This window comes from Acomys minous, assembly GCF_964271855.1.
Source record: "Acomys minous genome assembly, chromosome: 5".
Classification (NCBI taxonomy): domain Eukaryota; kingdom Metazoa; phylum Chordata; class Mammalia; order Rodentia; family Muridae; genus Acomys; species Acomys minous.
Window position 1 is genome coordinate 117,049,026 of NC_140494.1, and position 27,094 is coordinate 117,076,119.

The window sequence follows — 27,094 nt, forward strand, 5'->3', positions numbered from 1 at the left end:
GCCAGCACATTTCCTTCCTTTCTTCCTCTCTCTCTTTCGTACTCCACTCAGACTTCACGCTCGGAAATCGCCTCGCTTTACGTGCCAACCTTCCCTCGCCACTCCCCATCTCCCTTCAACACCGACCCTCTCAAATTTCCCGGGGAGCCCCGCCTCGAGGCCCCTCCCTCCAGCCTAATACGCATGCCAACGGAAGTGACGTCACTCCAGGGTGGCGAGGCGCGGGGGCGTTTCCGGCTGTGGTGGGGGCTGCTCTCTGTCTGTGGAGGTGGGCGTGAAGCTCCTCGGTGGTGTTTTGGCGTGTGGGATCGGCTTGGGGTGGTGTGCGGTGCAGGCGGCGGCCGACAGCGGGGAGGTGAGCACGAGGGAGGCCCAGTGTTCGCGGGTGCGCGTTGCCTGGCGCTTTCGGGGTGGCCAGCTCGGGTTGCTTTTTAGGCTGCTGGCTTCCAGGCCTTGTAGACCTTTATATTCGCGGGCAGGAACTGTGTGTGCGTGCATATGTGTGTGTGTGTGTGTGTGTGTGTGTGTGTGTGTGTGGTGGGCCGGAAGTGTGTGTAGGTGTGTGTAGTGGGCCGGAAGTGTGTGTGTGTGTAGTGGGCCGGAACTTATAGGCCTTTATATTTGCTGGCAGGCAGGGTGTGTGTGTGTGTGTGTAGGTGTGTGTAGTGGGCCAGAACTTGTGGGGGGGGGTGTGCGTGTGCGCGTAGGAGCTACTCACTGGGTTAGGTGTGTTAGCCCAAGGATTTGGGTTTGAGGCGAGAGTGGGGAGGTAGAGAGCTAGGAGGCGAGAGAGGCTTGGCTGTCTCTCAGGCCAGCTTTTTTTGGTTTTTTTGTTTTGTTTTGTTTTGTTTTTTTGGTTTTGCGAGACAGGGTCTCTCTGTGTAGCCTTGGCTGTCCTGGACTCTCTTTGTAGACCAGGCTGGCCTCGAACTCACAGCGATCCGCCTGCCTCTGCCTCCCGAGTGCTGGGATTAAAGGCGTGCGCCACCACGCCCGGCCTCTCAGGCCAGCTTTGGTTGCCATTGCGACTCGCTCTTTCTCATCCACGGCGCTTTGCCTCCATTTCCTTTTGACCAATGAGGTTAATTAGTCAGGAGGAGTGGCAGTGCCCGGATGATAACTTGTGACAGACTGGGATGTGGAATAGAGCTACTGATGTCGTGCCAGTGCCCACGGTTAACTGCCCTGGGCGCACTGCTGTAATAGCCGTTCCTGTGATGTGACTGCATTGATTAGTAATTTGCTTGATCTGTGGTTGATCGCTCATTTTCAGTCTCCCAATAGCAGAGGTAAGAGGAGCCTTTCTTTCCACAATACAAATAACTGTTCCCGAGCTCCTCACCTGGAGCACTCACGTGGAACCCAGTTTTTTTTTTTTTTTTTTTTTTTGAGGGGGGCACACAAATTTCCTGTGGTTGGTTTCTTGGAAATGGTTGCAGAGAAGGACGTTTTTTTTGGAGACAGGGTCTCACTTTGTAACTCTGGCTGGTTTAGGACTCTCTTTGTAGACCAAATTGGCCTGTAATTCACAGGGATCCTCCTGCCTCTGCCTCCCCAGTGCTGGGATTAAAGGCGTGCGCCACTACAGGGCTTGGCTTTTTTGACTACCAAGGATTATTGAGACAGTTCTCAGAGTTACCGAGACAATCTTCCACTTGGGGCCAGTATTATTCATAGTAATACCGCCGCTGTGGCCTCTGGAGTGCTGAGATTAGAGCTACACCACCATGCCTGCCTCTGCTTGGCAATTACTTTCTAGTAAAGTCAAATACAATTTCGACTCTGATTTTTCTGTGTAGTATGAGCATGAACACGTGTAAAATTGCTAGTTGTTTGTTTGTTTTTAAATGGAACTCAACTGGAGTAATTCAACTATTTCTATTAGTAAACTGGGTAAATTCATTGAGGTGTGCTTAGCTAATACAGTACAGACTTGTTCATTAACTTTTGCTACATGGCAACAGTTGAATTTCACAGATGAAAGGAAGCTAGACACATGCCCCTGCATGATTCCTCTTGAAAACAGCATAAACTGACCTTTTATGACATAAGAACAACAGCACCTTTATGGAAACACAGTGGAGCCCCTTGGGGTGTTTTAGGTCGTAGCTCCATGGGGGATTACTGTGAGAAATTTTGGAGCACCAGCTGTCATGATGTGCACACCTGTATGTAATCACAGTCCTCGGGGCTGAGACAGAGATCTTGAGTTTGAGCCTGTCGGGGCTACGCGGTGAATCCCTGTCGTAGGTGTTTTGTTTGGTTTTGAAGTGTGGCGTGCTACACTTGTGTAGATTATAACTTGATGGAGAAGTAGAAAAAGGGCCTCAAGATTAGCCTGTGCTAGGGATGTAACTCAGATGGTGCGAGATCTCCAGCGCATGCGTACGCACACTCTGCTGGAGCTATAGCAACACACCCACACACGTGCATGCACAAATGAAAGTTAAAAAAAAAAATTAGCTCCATCAAGGTGTAGTGATGTTAATCCCAGTGCTTGGGAGGCAGAAGCAGGCAGATCAAAATGTTCACACTTTTAAAATGTGGCTTTCAGTTGATAAATGCAGTTTTAAAAATTTTGGTTCTATATTAATGTGTAACTGTTGATTTTTATTGGAAATTCCTCTGTAAAATACATTGATATTTTATTGAAAACACATCAAACAGGTTTTTCCTATAAAGAAACTTCCTACTAAGCCGGGGATGGTGGTGAGCACCTTTAATCCCAGCACTCCGGAGGCAGAGGCAGAGCTAGCCTGGTCTACAAAGAGTTTCAAGACAACCACAGCTGTTACACAGAGAAACCTGTCTGGAAAAAACCAGGTGCACACCAGTAGTCCTAGCTCCTGAAAGGCAGAAGCAGAAGGGTTGCAGTAAGTCTGAGTGCAGGCTGGCCCAGAGAGGCCATCCAGGACTACAAAGAGAAACCAGGTCTCAGAAGAAACAAAGTAAACAAACCAAAAATTTCCTAGCACTGGGAATGCGACTTAGTGGTAGAATGCTTTCTGAGAATGAGTTCACAAAATTCTGGATCTACTCCCCAATACTACCAAAACAAAAAAACAAAACTTCTTCCTGTACAGAGATATTATAAATCAAACCTTGCAACCCACTGGACTCCTCATTTGATGACTACTCCAAGGAAATGTGCTTCATTCGTTACAAGTCTAAGGCATTCATATCAAAAAGGAGCTACAGCTTTGCGCAGTGGCAGTATTGTAGCCAATGAGGTTTATCCGAGACGCGTTTACTGTAATTGAAAAAAGGAGCTACAGCTGGGACAGGAGATAGAGCTACAAAAGGGGTGTGTGTGTGTGTGTGTGTGTGTGTGTGTGTGTGTGTGTGTGTGTGTGTGTGTGTGTGTGTGTGTTTTTGCACTGGCTGTCCTGGAACTCTGTAGATCAGGCTGGCCTCAAACTCAGAGACCCACTACCTTCCAGCCAGTAGGTATCTTTTATATACTATAATTTATTTAATTAAAATTCTAGCCAAGCATGATGATGCTTGCCCTAGGGAGGCAGAGCCAGGGCAATCTCTGTGAGTTCCGGACCAGCCTAGTCTCCAAAGTGACGCTAGGACAGCCAAAGTCTGCACAGAGAAACCCTATCTCAAAAACAAAACAAAATTTTATTTTATTTTTTATGTTTATGAGTGTTTACCTGCATGTATTTCCCATGCATCATATGTGTGCAGTACCTAAGGAGGGGACTCGGGAAACTAGAGTTACTGACAGTTCTGAGTCACCATGTATGTGCTGAGAGCTGAACCGGGATCCTCTGGAAGAGCAACCAATGTTTTTAACTGCTGAACCATCTCTCCAGCCTTTTTGTTCAGCTATTTATTTATTTATTTATTTATTTATTTATTTTTGGTCTTTTTTGAGACAGGGTTTCTCTGTGTAGCCTTGGCTGTCTTGTACTTACTTTGTAGACCAGGCTGGCCTCGAACTCACAGTGATCTACCTGCCTTTTTCTCCTGAGTGCTGGGATTAAAGGCGTGTGCCACTATGCCCAGCGCTTTTTAATTTTAATTTTAATTTTTTAAAAGTTTTGATGGTGCTAAAAATTAAACCCAGAACTTTGTGCTTGCTAGGTGAACACTCCTGCATTGCTGAGTCATACCCAGCTTTCTTTAAGACAACTATGTGGTATTTGTTTTTTTGTTGTTGTTACTGGTTTTTTTGTTTTTTGTTTTTTTTTTTGAGACAGGGTTTCTCTCTGTAGCCCTGGTTGTCCTGGAACTCGCTCTGTAGACAAGGCTGGCCTTGAACTCAGATCCTCCTGCCTCTGCTTCCAAGTGCTTAGGTTAAAGGCATGTACAACCACTGCCTGCTGTCTACATAGTTTTTGTATACATATATCAATATTGCTTATTATTATGCATGCCCCTACTGAAAAAGTTTTTGTTTTTGGTTCTTGAGACAAATTCTCACTGTGTAGTCCTAGCTGACCTAGAACTTTCTGTGTAGACCAGGCTGGCTTAAACTTAGATCCGCTTGACTCTGCTTTTCCCCCAGTCCCCCAAACACTGGAACTAAAGGCATTTTAACTCCAGCACTAGGAGACAGAGACAGACAGATTTCTGTGAGTTTGAGGTCTACATAGTGAGTTCCAGACCAGCCAGTTACGTGGTGAGGCCCTGCCTCAATAGAGAAAGAGAGAAAGAAAGAAGAACCGTGTGCTGTGCTGTTATACTTCACTTCTTTACCAGGGGGTTGTTTTGTTTTGTTTTTTAAATGCTTTATTAACTCAGTGGCGGAGCATTATCAAACAGTACTAAGTACAGGGCCTAACATACTTGATGAGTTTAAATGTTTTTCTTCAAGATAGGTTGAATGGTCCCTTCTCTTCACAGTGACGTCACATCTGAAACATGGCTATGGATTGGCTGGGTAGTATTGTGTCCATCAACTGTGGAGATAGCCTGGGTGTCTATCAGGGAAGAGTGTCAGCAGTGGATCAGGTCAGCCAGACCATCTCTCTCACTCGGCCCTTCCACAATGGAGTGAAGTGTCTTGTGCCAGAAGTCACCTTTCGGTAAGTGTCCTGACTGTCATTCCTCAGAATCCAGCCTGAGGGTCTGAGTGCTGGAGTCGAGGTCGGTTGACAGTATCTTCTTGGGCTTTGTTTTGAGTTGAGGCTTGTCCCTAGGAGGAGAGCTCATAGTCTTACAGGTCTCAGAGTTCGGCTTGCCTAGAGTATCTCTTGCCAGCCTTACAGATGACTTAGTTGCCAAATTCAGGACTACTCCCCTTCTTTTGATTTCTTCAGTTTGCCTCTAAGGGTTTTGTTTTATTTTGTTTTTTCAGGTTCAGAGATTGGTTTATTCTGGGTCTGTCTTTGTTTGTTTTATTAATCTTTAGATCATGGCTTCTAAGCTTTTTCTATTTAAATACCTTTTTTCTCCCCTCTCAGACTCTTGAGACAGGATCTCCGTATACAGCCCAGGCCAGCCTGGAACTCAGAGAGTTCTGCTCGCCTACGCCTCCCCAGCACTGGGATTAAAGGAATGGGCCACCATCTCTGGTTCTTAGATATTTTAAAGTAACTATGGTATATAGGTATAGAAAGTAGATATACAAATAAAACATCTACTGCTGTTCAACCATAAATTTATTTTAAAATAATACTTTGCTATACATATAATTTTACCACTTATTAAAAGTGAGTTGTATTTGGATACTAAGTGAGGTGGCTGTGTTTCCTTATTTTTACATAAAGAATTTAAGCTTGAGCCAGACCCAGTCATAATACCAGAACTTGGGAGGTAGAGGCCGGAGGATCTCTATGAGTTCAAGGACAGCCTGGACTACAGAGCAAGTTCCAGGACAGCCAAGGCTACACAGAGAAACCTTGTCTTAAAAAAATAAAACTCCCCAAAATTGAAGTTGTGTTGAATACTTCATACTGTAGTATACAGAGTATCTTCGTGGTACTTTGATTTCATAATTGTCAGTTCTAGGATTGCTGCTTCACATGTAGCATGAAATGGTGGAAGTGTATTTAGGGCCATTTTAGAAATTGTTGAAAATTCTGTCTTAACCCTAAGCCAAAATTCATTTTAACATTCTTTAAATATTTATTTATTTATTATAATATATATGTGTGTACTGTGTACATGTAGAAGGTCAGAAAAGACATTGGATCCCCTGGAATTGGAGTGACAGACAGATATGAGCTGCCATGTAGATGCTGGGAATGGAACCCAGGTCCTCTGCAAGAGCCATAGGTGCTATTAACTACTGAGCCATATCTGCAGCCCAACTATATATATATAATATTTTGGGTGGAGGTGTTTGAGACAGGGTTTCTCTGTGCAGACTTGGTTGTCCTGGAGCTCACTCCGTAGACCAGACCCGGATGGCCTCAAAATCACAGAGATCTGGTTGTGTCATATTCTCCACCCTGCTCCCACAACTTTTCCATTGAAGATTTAGGAAAACATGAGTTATACTTGCATAATATATATACTCAAATAGCAGCTTTTAGAGTCAATCTTTAAATACTTTACAATTTGGAGATTAGCTAATTTGCTATTTACATGCTGAGAAATGACAGCAGGAAAATATTGGAAGTTTTGTTTTCATAGTAAAACTATGTTTTTACAAGAACATAATAAATCTCTGTATAGAGAGTAGAAACCCTGCAGTTTATAATGTACAGTTGTCTTAAATTTGAGCGGAGATGTTTGAGGCAGTGATAGTGGGTTGGATGGCACAGCAGCACGTGTGCAGAAGCACATTGGATTTATTACCTTTGATTTTGAATTCATTTTTGGTCATTACATGTTCAGAAGTCTTTTACTCTTACCAGGGTTTTAAAATTCCCAGGTTCACTTGTGTGACTGTATGGTGCCTCAGCCCACAGTTTAAGCTGGGTTCTAGGTAATCTTATACTAGATTACCTAGGTTTAAAAAAAAAAATGTAGGTACTTTTTTATGTAGTTTAGTAAGAACTCAGATCTTCGTCCTTTGAAACTCATTGCCTGAATTGTAGATACTTTGTCTCCTGGTCCTTCCCAGATAACTATTCTATAAGATTGTAAACTGAAGACTTATAGCCAAACAACGTTATTTGCAGGTTTTTCCTTTCAGAAATCTAGTCTTATTGTTGATACCTTTCTCCAAAATTAGAGGTGTATGAATTGGGCTGGTGAGACAGTTCAGCAAGTAAAAGTGCTTGCTAACAAGCCTGGTGCCTGAATTCAGTCCCCGGAACTCAAGTGATAGAAGGAGAAACAGCTCCAGTGTGCTGTCCTTTGACTTCCACGTGCACATGGTGACACCCTGTCCCCTCCATCCTCCACCACCAAAGAATATTTTAAATATTTAAAGTTCATTCATATGAGTATCTGTCTGCATTACATACTGTGTACCACATGTGTGTCTGGTACCTAGGTAGACCAGAAGAGGGTGCTGGGTCACAGGAAACTGGAGTTACAAAGAGTTATGAGTCCTCTAGAGCAGCAGCCAGTCTTCTTTACCTCTGAACCATCATCTCTCCAGCCCAAGGGAAAGTTTTTTGTTTTTTGTTTTGAGACAGGGTCTCAAAAATGGCTGTTCCGCAACTCACCATGTAGACCAGGCTAGCCTCACAGAGGTCACTTATCATGTACCACCATGCTTAGACTCCAAAGGAAGAAAAATCATAAAAAGAATATTTAAGAATCTTAATAAACCTTTTTCCCAAGTATGAGCTTGAAAGGACACTTTTATTAGAGTTTAAAGAAAATCCCCATCAGGAGCTGCCCAGTATAGGAAAATGGAAGAGAGAAGGGGAAGAGCTGTGCATTTGAATGGCTGACATGGAAATCCTCCACCTGGCAGCAGATAGCCGTACGCAGGAGAGGGCTTTAGAAGAATACAGATTGCTTCGACTGTCTTTTAAGACAATGTCTGGGTAGTCCTGGCTGTCTTGTAACGCTATATAAACCAAGCTGGCCTCAAAATTGCCATGATCCTGCCTCTGCCTCCTAAGTGTAGGGTTCTAGGCAGGAGCCACAATCCCTGCTGGTTTCTCCCCCGTCCCTATTGCCATGGAAAGAGCCCACTGTGCTCATGATCTGGCCCCTGGTTATCACTATCTTCCTGGTGGCCTTCTACAAGCACTGTGTCCTCTGTAACACCATAGAGACGTTTGCAGTTCTTCCTGTGGCCAGCATCATTTTCTTAGTCTCTGAACCTTTGGTTGAGATGCCTTTCTCCCTACTCTTCTTTACGTGATTTGCTTTGACCTCCTCCTGCTACACCCTAGACATAGCTGGATGAGGTGGAGCATGCCTTAATCCCAGCACTCCGGAGACAGAGCAAGTCTACAAAGCAAGTCCACAACAGCCAAGGCAACACAGAGAAACCTTGTCTCAAAAAACAAACAAACGAACAAATAAAAAAAGTCAATATACTTAAGGATTTTTTTTTTCCTTGACTCTCTAGTGCCCTGTGCATATATCTGTCATAGTACTTGATTATTTACATGTGTCCTTTCCATGCTCAGACTGAGTTGCTTATAAGTAAGTACTGTGTCTCTGTATACCCTGCTCCTAGCCAGGGCTTACCACATAGTAAGGACATACATGCCTGTTGACTGAGCAAGTGAGTGAAAGAATTTTTTTTAATTCTGAAAATCTAAGATGGCTACAGATTTGTTACTAACAGCTGTCTCTAAAGTAGTGTGAGTTGAAAGTTGGCTGAGCACCGTCTTTAAAGGTTCTATTTCCTTTCCTAGCTTTTACTTCTGAGAACTCCCAGTTACGCAGTTCTGCAGAGTAGCTGATTTCTGTTCATCCCAGTTTCATCCTCACCACTTTCCTATTGCTAATATGATTTTCAGACTCGGACTTTTGTGTATTTCAGGGCAGGTGATATTACAGAATTAAAAATTCTGGAGATACCAGGTCCTGGAGACAACCAGCAATTTGGAGACCTTCATCAGACAGAATTAGGCCCTTCTGGTGTCGGGTACCAAATGGGTATCAGTCAGAATGGTACAGGCAAGATGGTCAAGAAGCCAGCCTCTTCCAGTAGTGCCCCTCAGAACATCCCTAAGAGGACAGATGTGAAGAGCCAGGATGTTGCCATTTCTCCTCAGCAGCAGCAGTGCTCAAAGAGTTACGTGGACAGGCACATGGAATCCTTGAGTCAGTCCAAAAGCTTCCGGCGGCGGCACAACTCTTGTAAGTACAGTCAAGTTAACCTAGTGTTTCAGGACTGTAAGCTCTTACCTACTGTTGCTCTTTAAGTGAACCCTTTATTACTCAGAGAAGGGGGTACCGGCAGTTTCACAGAAACATACTATGCTTTTGGCATTCTAGGGATAGTTCCTTAAGGACCAAGGAAAAGGAAATGAGCTATTAGAGGTACACCCAAGCTTCTTGCCCACTTTGTCACTTGTCTTCATTCAGGAAAAGTCGGGGATCTGCACCAGTTCCATGTTTTAAATCTGATAACTGGTGATGTCTGAATTGACTACTTCGGCTGTTGCAGGTAATTCTTGAGTAAGACTTTTGTTCTTAGAGAGGAGGGAAGTAGTGCAGGCACCACTGTTACCTTCATTTTTGACAAACTTGTTGGGGTGCTATGGGTTGAACGCAGAGCTTTGTGCATATACCTGGCAAGCATTCTTCCACCAAGCTCCACCCCATCCCAAACTGACTATTTTACTTTTATTTACTTTTTTAAAGGATTTATTTATTTATTATGTATACAGTGTTCTGCCTGAATCTGTGCCTGCACACCAGAAGAGGGCGCCAGATCTCATTATAGATGGTTGTGAGCCACCATGTGGTTTCTGGGAATTGAACTCAAGCCCTTTGGAAGAGCAGCCAGTGCTCTTAACCTCTGAGCCATCTCTTCAGTCCCTTACTTTTATTTTTTAAAGCATTTTTATTTATGTTTATGTGTGTAGGTATGTGCATGTGGATGTCAGATCACACACTGTGGGAGTTGGCTCTCTCCTTCCATCATGTGGGTCCTGGGGATTGAACTCAGGTTGTCAGAATTGGTGGCAAGCATCTTACTTCCTGAACAATCTCACCAGCCCCCAGACATTTTCTTGTGTTTCCTGTCTCCACTGGAACATTAAGGAGAGCATGTACTGGTATATATTGCTCTCTGTTTTGGCTTGCTAGTAACACGATTGGTGCTGATTATAGAACCATATATGGGTCACTAGAGCCTGTAATGTTTTTAAACATGTACTAGAGTAATGTAATTTTGAGATATAACAGATTTGTTCACATCTGTTATGTTCCTTAAATACATATGAATGTTCTTTTAAAAATGACTTCCAGGGAGGCTGGGTAGTCAGCCTGTTGGTTAAGAGCACTTGTTCTTAATAGAGAAGACTGCATTTCAATTCCCAGCATTCAAATCGCGCTTTATAATTTTCTGTAACTCTAGTCCCAGGAGAGTTCGATACCCTTTTCTGATTTCTAGAGGTACCAGGCAAACATGTGGAGCACATACATACATGTAGGCAAAACACTCATACATATAAAGTAATAAATAGACATAATTTTAAAATTTACATCTAGGATTAGAGAGGTAGCTCAGTAGCTAAGAGCACTTTTTCTGTTTTTACAGAGGGTCTGAGTTCAGTTTTCAGCACCCGAGTCAAGGTGGCTCGTAACTGCCTTTAACTCGAGCTCCCACGAGCCTCATCTGGCTTCTTTGGGTATCTATAGATATGCACATAGACACACAGACACATGCATGTAAATAAAAATGATTATTTAAAAAATTACTTCTAAATGATAAACTATATTTGACTTAGTTAGGGTTACTATTATTGCAATGAATCACCATGCCCAAAGCAACTTGGGGAGCAAAGGGTTTATTCAGCATACACTTCCGCATTAGGAAGTCAGGATGGGAGCTCAAGCAGGGCAGGAACCAGGAGCTGATGCACAGGCCACAAAGGAGTGCTGCTCACCGGCTTGCTCCTGGTGCCTAGCTCAGACTGCCACTTTGTAGAACCCAGGACCACCAGCCCAGGGATGGCACCACCCACAATGGGCTGATGATTTCCCTCTCTCCATCAATCACTAACTTAAGAAAGTGCCCTATAGACTTGCCTGCAGTCTGCTCCCATGGAGGTATTTTCCAGTTGAGCTTCCCTTCTCTCAGATGACTCCAGCCTGTATCAGGTGACCATCCAGCACACTGTTCTTACTTTTAGTTGCATTTTATACCTAGAAGTGGTGGCAAAATTTATGTGGCAATTTTATGTGTTTCACTAACTCACATAAAATCATAAACTAGAGTCATGGCAGACTTTAGAATGAGCTGCTTTCTAGAGTCCACTGACGGGAGACTTGATACAGAAAGTTCTAGTGCCATTTTCTATCCTTTTAGGTCCTCATATTGGTCCAGTGGCCTTGTAGTAAGGTTTCAATGTGCTGCTTCAGTTCTAGCTTGTGATGTGACATTTATGTCAGGGCTAACATTTTAAGTTTTAAAAATGCCTACTTTGGGCTAGAGAAATGGATCAGCAATTTAGAGCGTTGGCTGCTTTTCCAGAGGACCTGAGTGCGATTCTCAGCAAGCACATGGCAGCGCACAAGAATCTGTAACTCTAGTTGCATGGAATCAATACCCTTACAGAGACATACATGTAAACAAAACACCAAAGCACATAAAGTAAAAATAAGTCATTTAAAACAAAAAGAACAAACAAAAACAAGAAAAAGAAATGCCTACTTCAAGTAAAAAAAAAAAAAACCTATAAAAAAAGCATTTCTAGGAATTTTTTAAAAAGATTTATTTATTTATTATTATGTATACAGTGCTCTGCCTGCATGTACACCTGCAGGCCAGAAGAGGGCATCAGATCACATTATAGATGGTTGTGAGCTACTATGTGGTTGCTGGGAATTGAACTCAGGACCTCTGGAAGAACAGTCAGTGCTCTTATCCTCTGAGCCATCTCTCCAGCCCCTCATTGATTAGTTTTTTGCTTTGTTTTGTTTTGTTTTTCGAAACAAGGTTTCTCTGTATAGCCTTGGCTGTCCTGGACTCCTTTGTCGACCAGGCTGGCCTTGAACTCACAGAGATCTACCTGCTTCTGCCTCCCGAGTGCTGGGATTACAGGCATGCACCACTTCACCCACCCAAAAAAAAAAAATTGTACTTTTTAAATCCTGTGATTTAGTCAACTGAAAATAGTGACTCTTAGGGACAGAAAAAGACACTCCTCTGAAATCACAATATAATTGTGAATGTGGCATTCATTGGCTACATACTATTGAATGGTTAAGGCTCTTTTGCTCGTAGAACATGAAAGTAGATAGCTGGCCTTGAGCTCATGTTTATATAAGCGGAGGCTGACTTACAGATAAGACATTTTGAGGGCTCGTAGTGCCTGTAATTCCAGCTCCGGAGGATCTAATGCTTTCCGCTGGCCTCTTAAACACACCCTCACCCCCATCCCAGACACAGATATACACAAAGTTAGAAGTAAAATTAAATCATAGGTGCAACATTGTGTTTACTTGGTAACAGGTTCTCCCTTCCTTTATTGAAGAGAGGACATTAGAAGTACAATTAAACCTTTTAAATAGAAGGACGTTGGATGTTAACTTGTTGTAGCATGTTTGGGGTTTAATGGACTGTTAGGTTTGGTAGTCATCTGAGCTTAGTTCTACTAGAAGTCCTTTTGACTTTGCGTCTCTTTGAATATGCTTCATCTGTTTGCCCAAATAGCAGGGCTATTGATTTGGTAAATAACCAGTGTCTCCAATATTGTCAGGCTTTCTGTCATAAATTCTGAGTCTGGAACTAAGATATTTTCAGTTTGACTATCAGGTACCCTTTAGAATGTAAGTGTAGGACAAAGTTCCCTTTTATAATATATGCATGACAAAAGCCAATTAGTAAGTAACACTGAGGGTTACACAACTGGATTTGTTACAAAATGTCCTGGCCAAAGGGCCTGTGTATCAAAGGCTGGCAGAAAAATGGCACAGGAAGCCAGCTTCCAGCCTTGCATGCTTGGCCCTTGTTTGAAGGTATACAAGCCTGCGAAGGACTGTTTATCTTTTCCAAGGGAAGTTCCTTGTTCTTCCAGTGGCCAGAGGCCAGCCTGCTTAGTGCACAGCCAGACACATGGAGCAGGCTTGGTCACCGGGGACTTCAGAGTATTTGTACTAAAGTATGAGGAAGGAGGAGACTAAGACAACAGGCTACCTGTCTTACCTGCTTTTCTTTTCTTTTAAGTTTTTTTTATTTTTCTAATCATTTTTTCCTGACCTAGGATATCAATATTTTCTTGATAAAATACTGAAGAGATAGCATTGGGAAAATAGATAGTCCTTAGTTCAGAGCATGGCTCCAGCGACTATGACGTGGGGAGAGAATCACAAGCACCTGAAACCTAAACGAACAGCTCTGGTTGCAGATTAAAATGGTAGAACTCTACAGCGAGGCCAGAAATAGTTTCCAGTGCCCAGAGTCTTTAGGGCACACAGCATTTCCAAAAAGCCTTGCTGCCTTTGTAGTGGGGTATTCTGTCACACGCTGAGAAGGAGCCTTACACCACACTCTTTGACTTTGTGCTTGGCATTTCAATAGCTCTTCATCATCTAGAATAACATTAATTGAGTACACACTATTTATTAATAACTTTGTTGTTGCCGACTGATTCTATTTTATTAAGTTTCATGTATTCAGATTTATATATTTCTTTGTTTGTTTGTTTTGTTTTTTGAGTCAGAGTTTCTCTATGTAGACTTGACTGTCCTGCACTCACTGTATAGACCAGGCTGGCCTCAAACTCATAAAGATGTGCCTGCCTCTGCCTCCCTAGTGCTGGGATTAAAGATGTGTGCCACCACCCCCGGCTAGTTTCATACATTTCTATGGTAGTCATAAGAGCTCTTGATTGGCTCAGCAATTTATCAACGTTTACCATACCTGCATATTATATACGTTAGATATGAGACATGAAATACAAATAAGCTGATACAAGTAGTGGTGGATGCCTGTGTTCTGGGCGGGTTGAAGACAGGAGGACCCTGAGTTCTAAGCTAGCCTTGGCTACATAGATCCTGTCTCAACAGTGACAACAAAACAAATTAAAAAGAATTAGACTAGAAGCCAGGAATAGTGGTATGCACCTTTAATCCCAGCACTCATGATGTAGGAGCAGTTCAGTATCTGTGAGTTCAAGGCCAACCTGGTCTACATTGAGTTCTAGAAAAGCCAGGGCTACATAGACCCTGTCTGAAAAACCAAAACAAAGAGTTAGACTAGACCATGTGGCATACAGAGTAATAACATAGACGAGACACTGGGACAAGGACTTGTCCTAAGCACCTACTGCCTTCATTAGGTCTAGCTTCCTCAGTTTTCTATCATGTCAGGTAGTCCATCAGATTATAAACTGACGCAGGAGGCTTGGCACCTCAGTAAATGATGACTTTCCTAAAGCCCTATATCTGAAAGTTGATGCTTTGAGATCAAACCTCCAACACATGAGCCTTTGAAGATCATCCCAAATCCAGTTAAATAAAACTAGATGGCAAAGATCTTAGGCTTTACACACAGCAGTCTTGGTTTTGAATACTTAATTTTGCTTTTGTAACAACAACAACAAGCCAACAGAAAAACCTGCCTTAGACCATTTCTAGACAAATGAATATTACTGTGTTTCTAGTAAAACCTTACTTACAGAAACACCTGGGTTGGATTTGACCTTTAGGCTATGGTAGACTCTCAGTATGTGATTATATTTAGGATGAAGTTAATTAGTGATAATCAGCGTGGATTTATATATAGAAAAGCTCAATATTTTTTAATTGGGAGGTCCTCCTCATAGAGTTGATTTCCCCTACCCACACCAGTGCTGAGGATTAAACCAATTCTTCATGTATACTTGGTAAATGCTCTGTCAGCAAGTTACTGATCACATTAATTTTTTAAAGACCTCATATTGTTCAAAGAATGCCTGTAAAAAAAAAAATGAGGAAAATACTTTTTTGCTATTTTCTTGTTCACTTGGTATCCTTAAATGCACTTTAAAAACAAAACAAAGTGGGTTTTGTTTTTTGTTTTTTCGAGACAAAGTTTCTCTGTGTAGCCTTGGCTGTCCTAGACTCACTTTGTAGACAAGGCTGGCTTTGAACTCATAGTGATGTACCTGCCTCTGCCTCTCTGCTGGGATTAAAGGCGTGCCCAGCAAAAGTGGAATCTTTTAAAGCCAGGTAATCATTTTTCTGTATTGTAGTTAAAATTGACATAATGGCTGTACTTAATGGCAAAACTGTATATTTGAAAATGTTTAGAGGAGATAAATAAAACACATGCCCAATAGCACAGTGCCTGAGCTTGATACCCACTACCACCAAGAATAGTTAAGACAGTGTGGGCATGGTGGCACAGATCTACAATCTCAGCATTTTGGAGGCTGAGACAGGAGGATAACTAGTTGGGAGGCAGGCTAGGATACAGAACAAAGCTCTGTCTCCACTAAAGTAAACTGAAGAAGAGTCTAGGGGTACAACTCAGTGATGGAGCACTTGCTTAAAATGTGCAAGGTCTTTAGTTCAATCCTCAGGACCAGCACACACAAAGCAGCAAGAGTAACAAAGTGGTGAGGGGTAAAAAATGCTAAACTCTACATAAAAAGCCATGTGTCCCAGAATGATGTTTTAGTCATCAACTGCTGGCTGTGTATGCAAGATTTATTACCTGGTGATGCAGCAGCCTTGTGTGTAACAGCCTTCCATAATGTTGCATAACAACCAAACTATGGAATGGCACTGTTCTTAGAATATGCCCTCATCAGTAAAGGACTTGTGTGTTATAATTTAAATATTGATATAGTCAAGTGGGTGGCACATACATGCAGTCCAGTCCTAGCTTTCGAGGAGGGTTGTTGCTGGGTTACATAGCAGTTTTTCCAGGGCAAGACTTTGTCTTTTAAAAAATTATGTAAGTCTACTTACATGGACAGATTTTTTTTAGGCAAAAACATTGCATTTTTTCTAGATAACTCAGAAATGATAGTGATTCACTGACATGAAACCTCATAGGGTTACCAGTTTATATAGTATTTTAAATTCATGAAGTGTAATTTCCTTCTGTTTTTAGTTAAAAGTGAATGTTTTGTATTATTTTCTGCATCCCAGTGGATTATCCTGTTTAGACCTGGGATGAGCACATCCACTAGAGAGGCAATTGGGTTGCGTGCCTATTTCCTAATAGATAGTTGATTTAATATTGAGTTAATGCATTGATCATTTGAGAACTGAACTTTTGTCCTGTTCTTCCTTTAACTATAAATATTGCTGATGGTGAATTATTTTAACTTAACTTTGTATTTTCATACCCCTTTCTTTTTAAAAAAGAATTATTAATTTATTTTACCTATATGAATGCTCTGTTTTCATGCACACCAGTTGAGGGAATCAGATTCCATTACAGATGATTGTGAGCTGACATGTGGTTCCTGGGATTTGAACTCAGGACCTCTGAAAGAGCAGCCTGTGCTCTTAACCACTGAAACGTCTCTCCAGCCCTGTTGTCCCATTCTTAACCCATCTTTATGTTTTCATCCATAGTTCTATGGTACTTTATACATTTCTGGGCTGGGGAAATGGCTCAGTGGGTAAGAGCACTTTCTGTGAAACCATGAGGACCTGAGTTCAAATCTCCAGCACACAAGTAAAATCTGAGCACCTCTGCCTGTGCCTGTGTGGGTCAGAGACAGGAACACCTCTCAGGCTTGCCAGCCTACCTCCAAGGTCAGTGAGAGATCCTGTCTCAAGGGAATAAGGTAGAGAGTGATAGAACAGAACACTTGACAACCTCTTGTGGACACACATACACCAAAAAAATCTTTTAAGACCTGAATCCACCATATTTTCATTGGTTGTATACTTTATTTCTCCATAGTCGGTATTGATTATATATAACGTGTTGCCAGCTATGCAGTGGGAACTAGTTATGCCACTCAGCGTGCTCTCAGTGAAGTTTTGACAAACAGTTAAAAATGGAATTTAGTCTAAACCATTCTCATTCTTAGTGGTTATAATATGAACTGGTAATGGTGTCTCTGCTACTCTTTGCCCTTCATCATTTTCATCATGTTTTCTTTTTTCAGAGACCAAAGTCATATTCCCCACCCCACTCCCACAACTTTTCCGTTGAGGATATAGGAAAACATGAGTTATACTTGCATAATATATATACTCTTCAGAATGTTAAAATAGCCTCGCTAATGTGGATTGGTTTGTCAGATGTTTATTGACTGCCTAGAAACGGTGCTGTGAACATTTGGCTTGGTGGAGTTAGAAGATTATAACCCTTGCTTTTGGATTTTGTATGTAAACCAAGAGCCCTTGTAGCCTAGGCCAGTGGATGACCTTGAGTTCCCGTCCTGCCTCGAGTCTCAAGTGCTGGGATTATAGATGTGCCTGCCATCCCAGTCTCTGTGCTGCTAGGGATTGAACCCGGGAGTTAGCGCGTGCATGGCAAGTCCTCTGCCAACTGGACGTCAACCCCATCGCCAGACTAGACAGCTCTGTGTATGTGCGTTGTGCATGTGTGCGTTTCATCCCTTTCCACCTTAGGTTTTTGGGTTGTTGTTTTTTTGTTTTTTGTTTTTTGTTTTTTTCTGAGACAGAGTTTCTCTATGGGGCCCTGAACTCACAGAGATCCACCTGCCTCTGCCTCCCAAGTGCTGGGATTAAAGGTGAACGTCACCACCCCAGTTCCACCTTAGTTTTTAAGACAGAATATCTCTCACTGAACCTGAGACTCACTGATTTGGTTAGGCTGGCTGGCGAATAAGCTCTCAGGGTCCTCCAGTTACAGAAGCGTCCCCTCTTAAACACCCAGCTTTTATAGCCATACTAGGGATCCAAACTCAGCGTCTCATGTTTGCTTAGCACATACCTTAATGATTGCTGTTTTCTCAGCCCCTAGATTACATAATTTGACATCCTCCCCCCAACCAAGGTTTCTCTGTGTAGCCTTGGCTGTCCTGGACTTGCTTTACACAAAATACCAGGCTGGCCTAGAACTCACAGAGATCCACCTGCCTCTGTCTCCCTGAGTGCTGGGATTACAGGCATGCGCCACCGAATCCAGCCCTGATTATGTGACATTTTGATGACAAAACCAGATTAAAGATCTTCTAACTTGGGCTGGAGAGATGGCTCAGAGGTTAAAAGCACTGTCTGTTCTCCCAAAGGTCCTTTCTTGCTACTTAATGTGATTTAGAAATACTCTGCCTTTCCCTTTGATTCCTGACATTCTCAGATGACTGGTTCCCATTTGCACTACTCACGGGCACACTGACTTTGTCCTGTATTTTCCTCCCCAGGGTCATCTAGTAGCAGGCACCCAAACCAGGCAACCCCAAAGAAAAGTGGTTTAAAAAATGGCCAAATGAAGAATAAAGACGATGAGTGCTTTGGAGATGATATTGAGGAGATCCCAGACACAGATTTTGACTTTGAGGGGAACCTGGCCCTCTTTGACAAAGCAGCTGTGTTTGAGGAGATTGATACCTATGAGAGGAGAAGTGGGACCCGTTCTCGTGGTGTCCCAAATGAACGTCCCACTAGGTACCGCCATGATGAAAACATCCTGGAATCGGAGCCTATTGTCTACCGTAGGATCACAGTACCACACAGTGTGAGCAAGGAATTCTGCACTGGTGAGTTTCATTGAGTCCCACCATGGACTGCTCTTACTGTTGAATTTGCTTAAAACAGAAAAACCAAGTTGTTTGAAAGTCAGCATCTTGCATCAGAAATTAGTGACTAAGTGGTTGGTGCAGTGTTGTTGTCTGTTGGGAACTGTGGCTAACTTAGCACTGAGCTATGATGGAGGGGTAATTTAAATACTGGTCCATTTATGTCCTGTGTCTGGCACTTAAGAGTGTTAATTTGACCTTTTCTTCATTCTGGTCTCCCTGATAACTGTCTGTATATTTTATCAGAAATATATCTCTGTTTTCTAGCTATTGGCTGATACAAGAAAGAATTGAAGATGGATAAAATCCATGTGCTAAAATTGGAGTTTCAAGAAATTACATTGGTATGAGTATGGTGGTGCACGCCTTTAATCCCAGCACTCAGGAGGCAGAGGCAGGTGGATCGCTGTGAGTTCGAGGCCAGCCTGGTCTACAAAGTGAGTCCAGGACAGCCAGGGCTACACGGAAAAACCCTGTCTCGAAAACCAAAACCAAAAGAGAGAAGAAAGAGGGAGAAGAAATTAATTACAGTTTTTTTATCCTACTGCCTTTATTTCCTTGGTTATTGAGAGTTTGGCTGGTTAAGAGTCTCACCTAACAAAATAGTCCCTTTGTAGTTACAAAAGTCACTGTATTATAGTGTAGTGCTTTTGCCTTAGTGGTTTTCTTTTTGTTTGTTTGTTTGTTTGTTTCCGAGACAGGGTTTCTCTGTGTAGTCTTGGCTGTCATAGACTCGCTTTGTAGTCCAGGCTGGCCTCGAACTCACAGTGATCCGCCTGCCTCTGCCTCCCGAGTACTGGGATTAAAGGCGTGCGCCACCACGCCCAGCTGGTTTTATTTTTTAATGTGGTTTAATTTTATGTGTATGCGTGTTTGGCTTGCATGTCTATACATGCCCTTGGAGCCCATAAGAGGGCGTTGTATTCCCCTGGACTTGCGGTTATAGTCAGCTTTGAGCAGCCGTGTAGGTGCTGGGAATACAACCCCCGTCTTCTTGAAGAGCAGCCTCTACCTGAGTTAGTTTTAAGGGTTTGTTTTGTTTTAGACAGGGTCTTACTCTATAGCCCTGACTGGCCTGGAACTCCCAAAGATCCACCTGCCTCTGCCTCCCAAGCACTGAGACTGAAGGGGTATGTACCACATTTGGATGACTTCTTTTTTATTTTAATTTTAAAAGATTTATTTTATGTAGATGGATATTTTATTTGCATGTACATCTATCTGCACACCAGAAGAGTTTATCTGATCACATGAGACCTCAGTTATAGATATCATGTGAGTGCTGGGAATTGAACTCAGGACCTCTGAAAAGCAGCAGTGCTCTTAACTGGGAAGCCATTTTTCCAGTTTCTGACTTTTTTTTAAGTCAGAAACTTTGTTTTAGTCACTCTTTTATTATGAAGAGACACCATGACCAAGGCAACACTATGAAAGAAAGCATTTAATTGGGGCTTTGTTTATCATTTCAGAGGCTTGATCCATTGTCATTGTGGCAGAGGGCATGGTGGCTGACATGCATGGTGCTGGAGAAGTAGCTCAGAGCTACAGCCTGATCCACAAGCAGGAGGGGGTGGGAAGGGAGGAGAGAGAGAACTGAGCACCTGGGCCTGGTATGGGCTCCTGAAATCTCAAAGGCACACCCGCTCCATCAAGGCTGCAATTGCTAATCTTTCTAACTTTCCAATACAGGAGCCTGTGGGGACCATTCTTATTCAGATCACCACAAACTTGTCTTCAAATCTATGGCCTTGAAGCACAGATGCAAGTAGCTGTAGGAGATGTAATCTGTCTCATCAGTGCCCTTCCTTGTCCCCCAAACCACCTAGTAACCAGACTTCTTAATACAGTGTACAAGTCATTGCAGTTGAGTGATCCTAAGAACCAAAGGGGAAATCACAACTTTTTTCCTAAATACAAAAGGAATTGAGCATAATGTTTCCGTCTTGGTTTGAAGAGTGTGGAAACTTTACTTAGAGGAAGAAATGTGTAGACAGCTGAATTGCACTTAGGGGGATCGCTGACATGGCTTTTTGATCATATCTTGTGCACCTATGAAGACTAGGCAGACTACCAGGCCAAGACGGCCGTCCGTTCAGTTTCTCTCTGGTAGACCTGGTTGGCATGCCTTATTACTGAGCACACTCCCTTAAGTCATAGTGTGACTGCTGGATCCCTTGGGTTTCTAAACTACTCGTGTAAGGACAGGTTGCCTTGATCAGATTTCAGGCTTTTCTTTCTTTTCTTTTTGTTTTTTTGTTTGTTTGGTTTAGTTTGGTTTTAGAGTCAGGGTTTCTCTGTGTAGCACTGGCTGTCCTGGAACTCACTCTGTAGACCAGGCTGGCTTCCAGCTCAGAGATCCCCTGCCTCTGCCTTCCAGTGCTGGGATTAAAGGTGTGCGCCACTGACGCCCGGCCTGATTTCAGGCCTTTCAAAGGCTGTTACTCATTAGGCATAGTCCCTGATCTATCAGCTGTGGCTTCTGCTGTGCCTCTCTGCAGAGGTGGTTGGATTATGAAGTGGGTGGTTTCCTGGAATTATTTAGACCACAGGGATTCCTGAGCTGGGGAAGGTTATGGTCTGCCTTGTAGTTACGTGACTACAAAGGTAAGAGAGTCCACAGTGGGAATGAGGAAAACATTTCCTGAAGAGAAATGTCTCATTAGACAGGAATAGAAAGTTCTGTCCTCATGAAGTTACTTTCCATCAGCAAACATACCACACGCCACACGTGCTCTTCTTGAAGCCGAGGCCAGCAGCTTGAGCTGTGTGGTGGTAAGTGGCATTCTACTAGTACATGGCGGGGGTGGGGTGGGGTGGGAGGGGGACAAGAAGCCCAGCAGCCTCTTGCCACCTGGTTTTTCTTGTTTGCCCTGGCAGTGGTTAGTAGGGAAAAAAAAAAAGTCCCCTTTGTCATGCTAGAAAGAGAGCAGCAGTTGTCTCATGGAGCGACTTCTACAGGTGATTTTCATTCCTGCTCCAGCTTCAAAGCACAGTCTTCCAATTTTTACTGAGTAGTATTCAAATAGTATTTGGACACTCTTTAGTTCCAAATGTTAGCATCAGAGTAAAGCAATTTGTCCAGGATACTTAGAGAAACAATCTACTTGATAAAACTTTTTTTCTTGTGAATGTAGACAAGTTAAAGGAAGAGTCTAGTATAAGAAGAGAAATCTGATTAATGGCAAACAGACTGCAGTCTCTAAAAAGTGCTGTCTCTGAAATGGACCAGTCTAGTCAGTAATTTACAGAAGTGGCCTGGAGAGCTCTCCGGTGAGGCCTTGTTGTTAGGATTCTGCTTCAGTCTGCCTGCCTGTGATGTGGCCCTGCCCTGGGCCATACAAAAGACACCCTCCGTGTGGCACGCTCTCTGCTCTCTTTCTACCTCTCTACTTCCCTCTCCTCTCTACCTCTCCTCTCTCCTCTCTCTCTGGGGTACCTTCTCCCCTTTCCTTCTCCCCCATGCTCATCTAATAAACTCTGTATAACATAACATAATATCTGCCTGGTACTTTATATTCTATCATCCGTCTTTTTTTTTTTTTTAACTATTTTATTTAATTTATGTGTGCTGGTGTGAGGGTGTCAGATCTTGGAGTTACAGACAGTTGTGAGCTGCCATGTGGTTGCTGGGAATTGAACCCGGGTCCTTTGGAAGAGCAGGCAGTGCTCTTAACCACTGAGCCATCTCTCCAGCCCCCTCTATCATCCGTCTTAATCTTTAATTTTTATATATAACACTTGTGGCAGTCATGTTTTGAATACTAGATGCTTTCTTTTTTGCTAATACCTAGAGTGGAGAAACAAGAGCAGCATGTTCGTGACCTGTTTCATGGTAGCTTAGTTTTAGAATTCTCATAGCTTGCTACTGCTCTCCTGCATATTCATGCTAAATGGTGTCAACAGCATATAAGCAGGTGTTTGGTAATTTGACATACTCCCCTTAACAATATTCTTTGCCAGCCTAGAGAGCAAGTGTGAGCATACCCAAGTGTGCATATCCAAGTACACATGCTTATTTCTAGAAAGCCCTTTTTGGTGCTTTGGCATGGCTGCTGTTTCTACCATGACAGGTTGTAAGGCAGTCAACTCAGGCCTGCCCTGTAAGATAATAATGTTCAGAAGCTACTTCCAAATGGCTTAGGATATTTCTGGATCCAGACTTACAAGTTGAAAATCTGTGGAAATAAATTGTTTGTATATGTACATGTGAGTATACAACATACAGTGAAGAGGTCCCCAGAGAAGTGGTAGGTGCCAGAGGAGAGTTTGTGCTAAATGTTTATAATATTCTGAAATGCATACTTAGGACCAGTTGGGTCTGGCCAAACTCTGTGCTTGGGCTGGAAAGATTGCTCATCAACAGAGGGCTTACTGTGCAAACATGGGAATCTAATCTGAGTTTAGTTATTCCGTACCCACCTAAAAAAAACTCCGTGCCTGTAATCCCAGTTCTGGGGAGTGAAGACAGGAGGACTGATTCCTAGAGCTTTCTGGCCAGCCAGTGTATTGGGCTCTATTTTAGACCTGGTCTTAAAAAGTAATGTGGTGGTGGTGGCAGTGGTGAATGCCTTTAATCCTAGCACTTGAGAGGCAAACACATCTCTGAGTTCAAGGCCAGTCTGGTCTACAGAGCAAGTTCCAGGACAACCAAGACTATACACATAAACCTATCTTGAACCTCCCCCCCCCCAACCAAAAAAAAAAAAAGTAAGATAGTGAATGAGGGTGATACCATAGATGACAAGGCATATCTGGCCTTGATATGCACCCCCAAAAGCACACCGGCACCAGAAGAAACTGCTGCTGTGCGTATTGTTTAACCTGTTCTTACAAATGTACTAGGAGCTGGGCATGGTGGCCCACACTTTTAATCCTAGCACTCAGGAGACAGAGGCAGGCGTATCCCTGAATTTGAGTCCAGCCTGGTCTACAGAGCGAGTTCTAGGACAGCCAGGGCTACATAGAGAAACCTTGTCTTGAAAAAACAAACAACAAAAGAGATTTCATAGGAAGAGCTGGGAGTATAGCTTAGCTGTTGGGGGCTTGACTTGCATGCTTAAAGCCCTGGGCTCAGTCTTCAGCGTGGGGTATGAGTGGGGAGTAACAGGAAACAGACAGATGCCCTGTATGCCCAGGGTACAGTCAGAGTGTTGGCCGCTAAGGCGGCAAGCTTAGCATGAGGATGAGCTTTATAGTAAGGAGCAGAACAGAAGCTCTTGGGCAGGATTTCTAGGTTGAAGAGAAGATATTTATTGGTAAACTGGGCAGGTATTGATGACTAGTGTGAGTAAAAGGTTTGGGAGGTGGTTCACTAGCTGATCTCATTGAGTGCACAATTTGTAGTGGTAACTAGAAGGCAGCAAAAATAGCTTTGGACCAGAGCACAGAGGGCCTTGAATATTTTTGCTAGCCTGTATATCTTATTCTATACCTGGGGAACAACTGAAGGGTTTCATTTTAATTAAAACAATTTTTTTGTTATGGTGTTATGCATATGTGTGCACAGATGTGTGTTGTGTTGCATGCATGCTGCAGTGCACGTGTGGGGTCAGAGGAGAACTTGGAGATGGCAGTTCTTTTCCACTGCATAGGTCCCTGATATGTCAGTCTTGGGAGCAAATGCCTTTACCCTTTATGCCATCTCACCAGCATAACTCAAAGATTTTAGATCAGAGCATATGACCCCTGTCTCTCGTCCTGGTCTTATGGTAACATTTAGCACAGAATGAGAGGGTCAGAGGATACTGAAGAGGATCAGTTCGACACTCATAATGAAACTAATGTACCAGGATTTGGATCATCAAGTGTAAATACAAAGACGAAAAAGACATGACAGGAGAATTTGATATGGTGTGCTGATGGAAGACAGGGAAAGTGTTGAACAAGGCAGGGAATCAAGAGGCATTGGATGTGTAGTGTGGGAAGAAGAGCATAGGGGTCTTGCTGTGGTTAGGTTACCCGACTTCACATAGAGCTGTGTTTGGTTTTTGTGATTTGATTCCCAAACACCTCTTTTCTTCTTCAGTGCCTTGTGGTTGAGCCCAGAGAAAGAAGGTAGAGGTGTCACTCTGAAGGACAGAGAGGTGAGAGGGCAGTTGTGAGTTTCAGTGAGAAAGATCTTGAGTTCTAAGGCCAGTAGGAAGCTGCTAAGCCCATGTCCATCTCTGTACAGTGGGGTGGTTGTTGTCAAATAAAGTAGAGTGTACAATTCTGAGTTCCTGTTGGATACTCAGTAAATACTTGAGTTTAAATGTAGTTGCAAAGGCTGCCTTGGTAAGATTATTTCAAAGCACCAACATTTACCAAGTGCCAGACACTAGGTCCTAAGTATATCCAAATACCATTCAACGTACTCCAAGTTCTCTCTCTCTCTCTCTCTCTCTCTCTCTCTCTCTCTCTCTCTCTCTCTCTCTCTCTCTCTGTGTGTGTGTGTATTTGTGTGTGTGTGTGTATGTGTGTATCTGTATGTGAGTGAGTGCAGATGTCCTCAGAAGAGTGAATTGGATCCCCTGGAGTTAGTTGCAGACAGTTGTGAGCCGTCTGACATGGTTGCTGGAAACTGAGCTCTAGTCCACTGTTAAGATCAGTGCTAAGCCATCTCTCCATTTCGGTGAGACTTTACTAACCTCCACCATTTATTTTCCTGCTATATAACCGTCTTCTAAAAGGATGGGCCTTTTGAGTCTTTGCAACTATCCTGTCAGCTTTACTGAAGAATTATTCTCTCCTCTGTGTCTGCTGAGATTAAGGAAGCAGCAGAAACCACACTGAAATGTTTGTTTTGCAAAGGATCCAGTCCCAAGTTTGAGCCAGGCTCTCTGGTTTTAGCTCCTGTTCTATCCCCTCAGACGCATTTCTCCTGACCTCAAGGCTCTACTTTGACCCCTGGCCAGAGTTGGTTGGTTCTGCTGTCTTGTGTTTCTTTCGACTCTGGTAAACTTGGGACAGGTTTGGTTCCTCAGTTGTCTTCCATAGGTGGCATTCCATTCTACTCTGAGCTCTGACCACTTTCCTCTGTTTCTTGTCACCAAGAGCCTTTCAAGAACCTCTAGCATTTCTGAGACTAACAGTGTATTTATCTCTTAAAGGAAGCTGCCTTAAGCTCCAGGCCAGCTTCAGCTCACAGTGGATTCCAGGAGAGCCTGAGCTACAGAGGGAAGCCTTGTCTCAAACAAACCAAGTAGCGAGGAAATCTGTTAAGCTTGAATTCTTGAGTTCTTCTTCCAGAAGAAATTTGTATTTTTGAAGAGGCTGCTGAATATTTTTACCCTTACAACTGCGAGGACTCCCTCCACAGCTGTTGTGCTCTTGAGGAAACTGCTTCTCTCTTAGAATTGAATGTCTGTTGCGGTGGGCACAGTGCACATCTCATGACCCCTTAGACCATGGACCCAACAACCCTCTAGGTGAATTTTTACCCTAGTCTCCCCATGAGCCTCAATCACCTTCCCATCACAAGCTAGAACAGGTGCTTTAGAGAACTCATTCCAAGGGACACTCTTCCAGGAGACAACGGGAGTTGAATTCAGTGTGTTTTGACTAGAACATGTGACCTGGTCACCCTGTGCTATTGCACCCTGTGCAATGAGCCTAGTCTCTGGGTCATGCCTCTGCAAGCAGACTGCCTTGGCGGCCAGTTGATTGACTTGGGGAGCTCAGGCTCTAGCAGATCCTTCATTACCAGGGCACAAAAAGCTACTAAACCTGGGAACCTTCAGAGTTTCTTGGCCTGTACAGTAAGGCAGGTGTTGTCAGAGACAGGGATGCCTTAACTACATGTGTATTGCTCGTTCTGGTCTCTGGAGTTCTGTCTGACTCCTCTCCGTTTGGAGGCCTTCTCTCTTGAGACTACAGTCCTGCCTGCCTCCTAAGGCATAGTTGACATTGAGTAATGGACACCTTCTGTGTATCTCCTAGTTTGAAATCCATACCTGGCACTGGGCTCAGATGAAAGTTTAGGACATTATGTGTTCTCTTTTATTTCTGTATATGTATCTAGTTTTTCCCATTCGAATTCTAAAACTCTGGAAATAGGGTCTGATGGTTGTGGCTTTCTTTATACGTGCAAAATCCATGTCATATATAGAAGAGAGCATTTCATAGCACCCTTCCCCATCCTCTGGCTCTTTTTGTTTGTTTGGTTTTTGGTGTGTGGTTTGTTTGTTTGTTTGTTTGTTTGTTTTTGAGACATGGTCTCTCTGTGTAGCCTTGGCTGTCCTAGACTTGCTTTGTGGACCAGGCTGGCCTCAAACTCACAGCGATCCGCCTGCCTCTGCCTCCCGAGTGCTGAGATTAAAGGTGTGCGCCACCACGCCCGGCCCATCCTCTGCCTCTTATGGTCTCTGTGCCTTTTCTTCCCTGAGCTTTGTGAGTTTGATGCAGGTGTCTCATTTAGGACT

The 27,094-nt window shown here is 43.2% G+C and overlaps 1 protein-coding gene across 4 annotated transcripts in view; it reads left to right on the top strand.

The window, feature by feature from the left end:
- Positions 1–204: 204 nt before the first annotated feature.
- The window catches only part of EDC3 (enhancer of mRNA decapping 3), a 41,451-nt gene continuing 14,561 nt past the window's right edge, over positions 205–27,094 (top strand). The window contains exons 1-4 of one of the 4 annotated variants that reach the window (XM_084782276.1): positions 205–268; positions 4,855–5,036; positions 8,852–9,171; positions 18,321–18,656. In XM_084782276.1, coding sequence (XP_084638402.1) covers positions 4,873–5,036; positions 8,852–9,171; positions 18,321–18,656 — 820 coding nt within the window. In that variant the 5' untranslated portion in view covers positions 205–268; positions 4,855–4,872. Of the gene's footprint in view, positions 356–584; positions 1,290–4,854; positions 5,037–8,851; positions 9,172–18,320; positions 18,657–27,094 lie in introns of those variants that run through there. The other 3 variants (XM_084782275.1, XM_084782277.1, XM_084782278.1) reach the window with 3 other exon arrangements.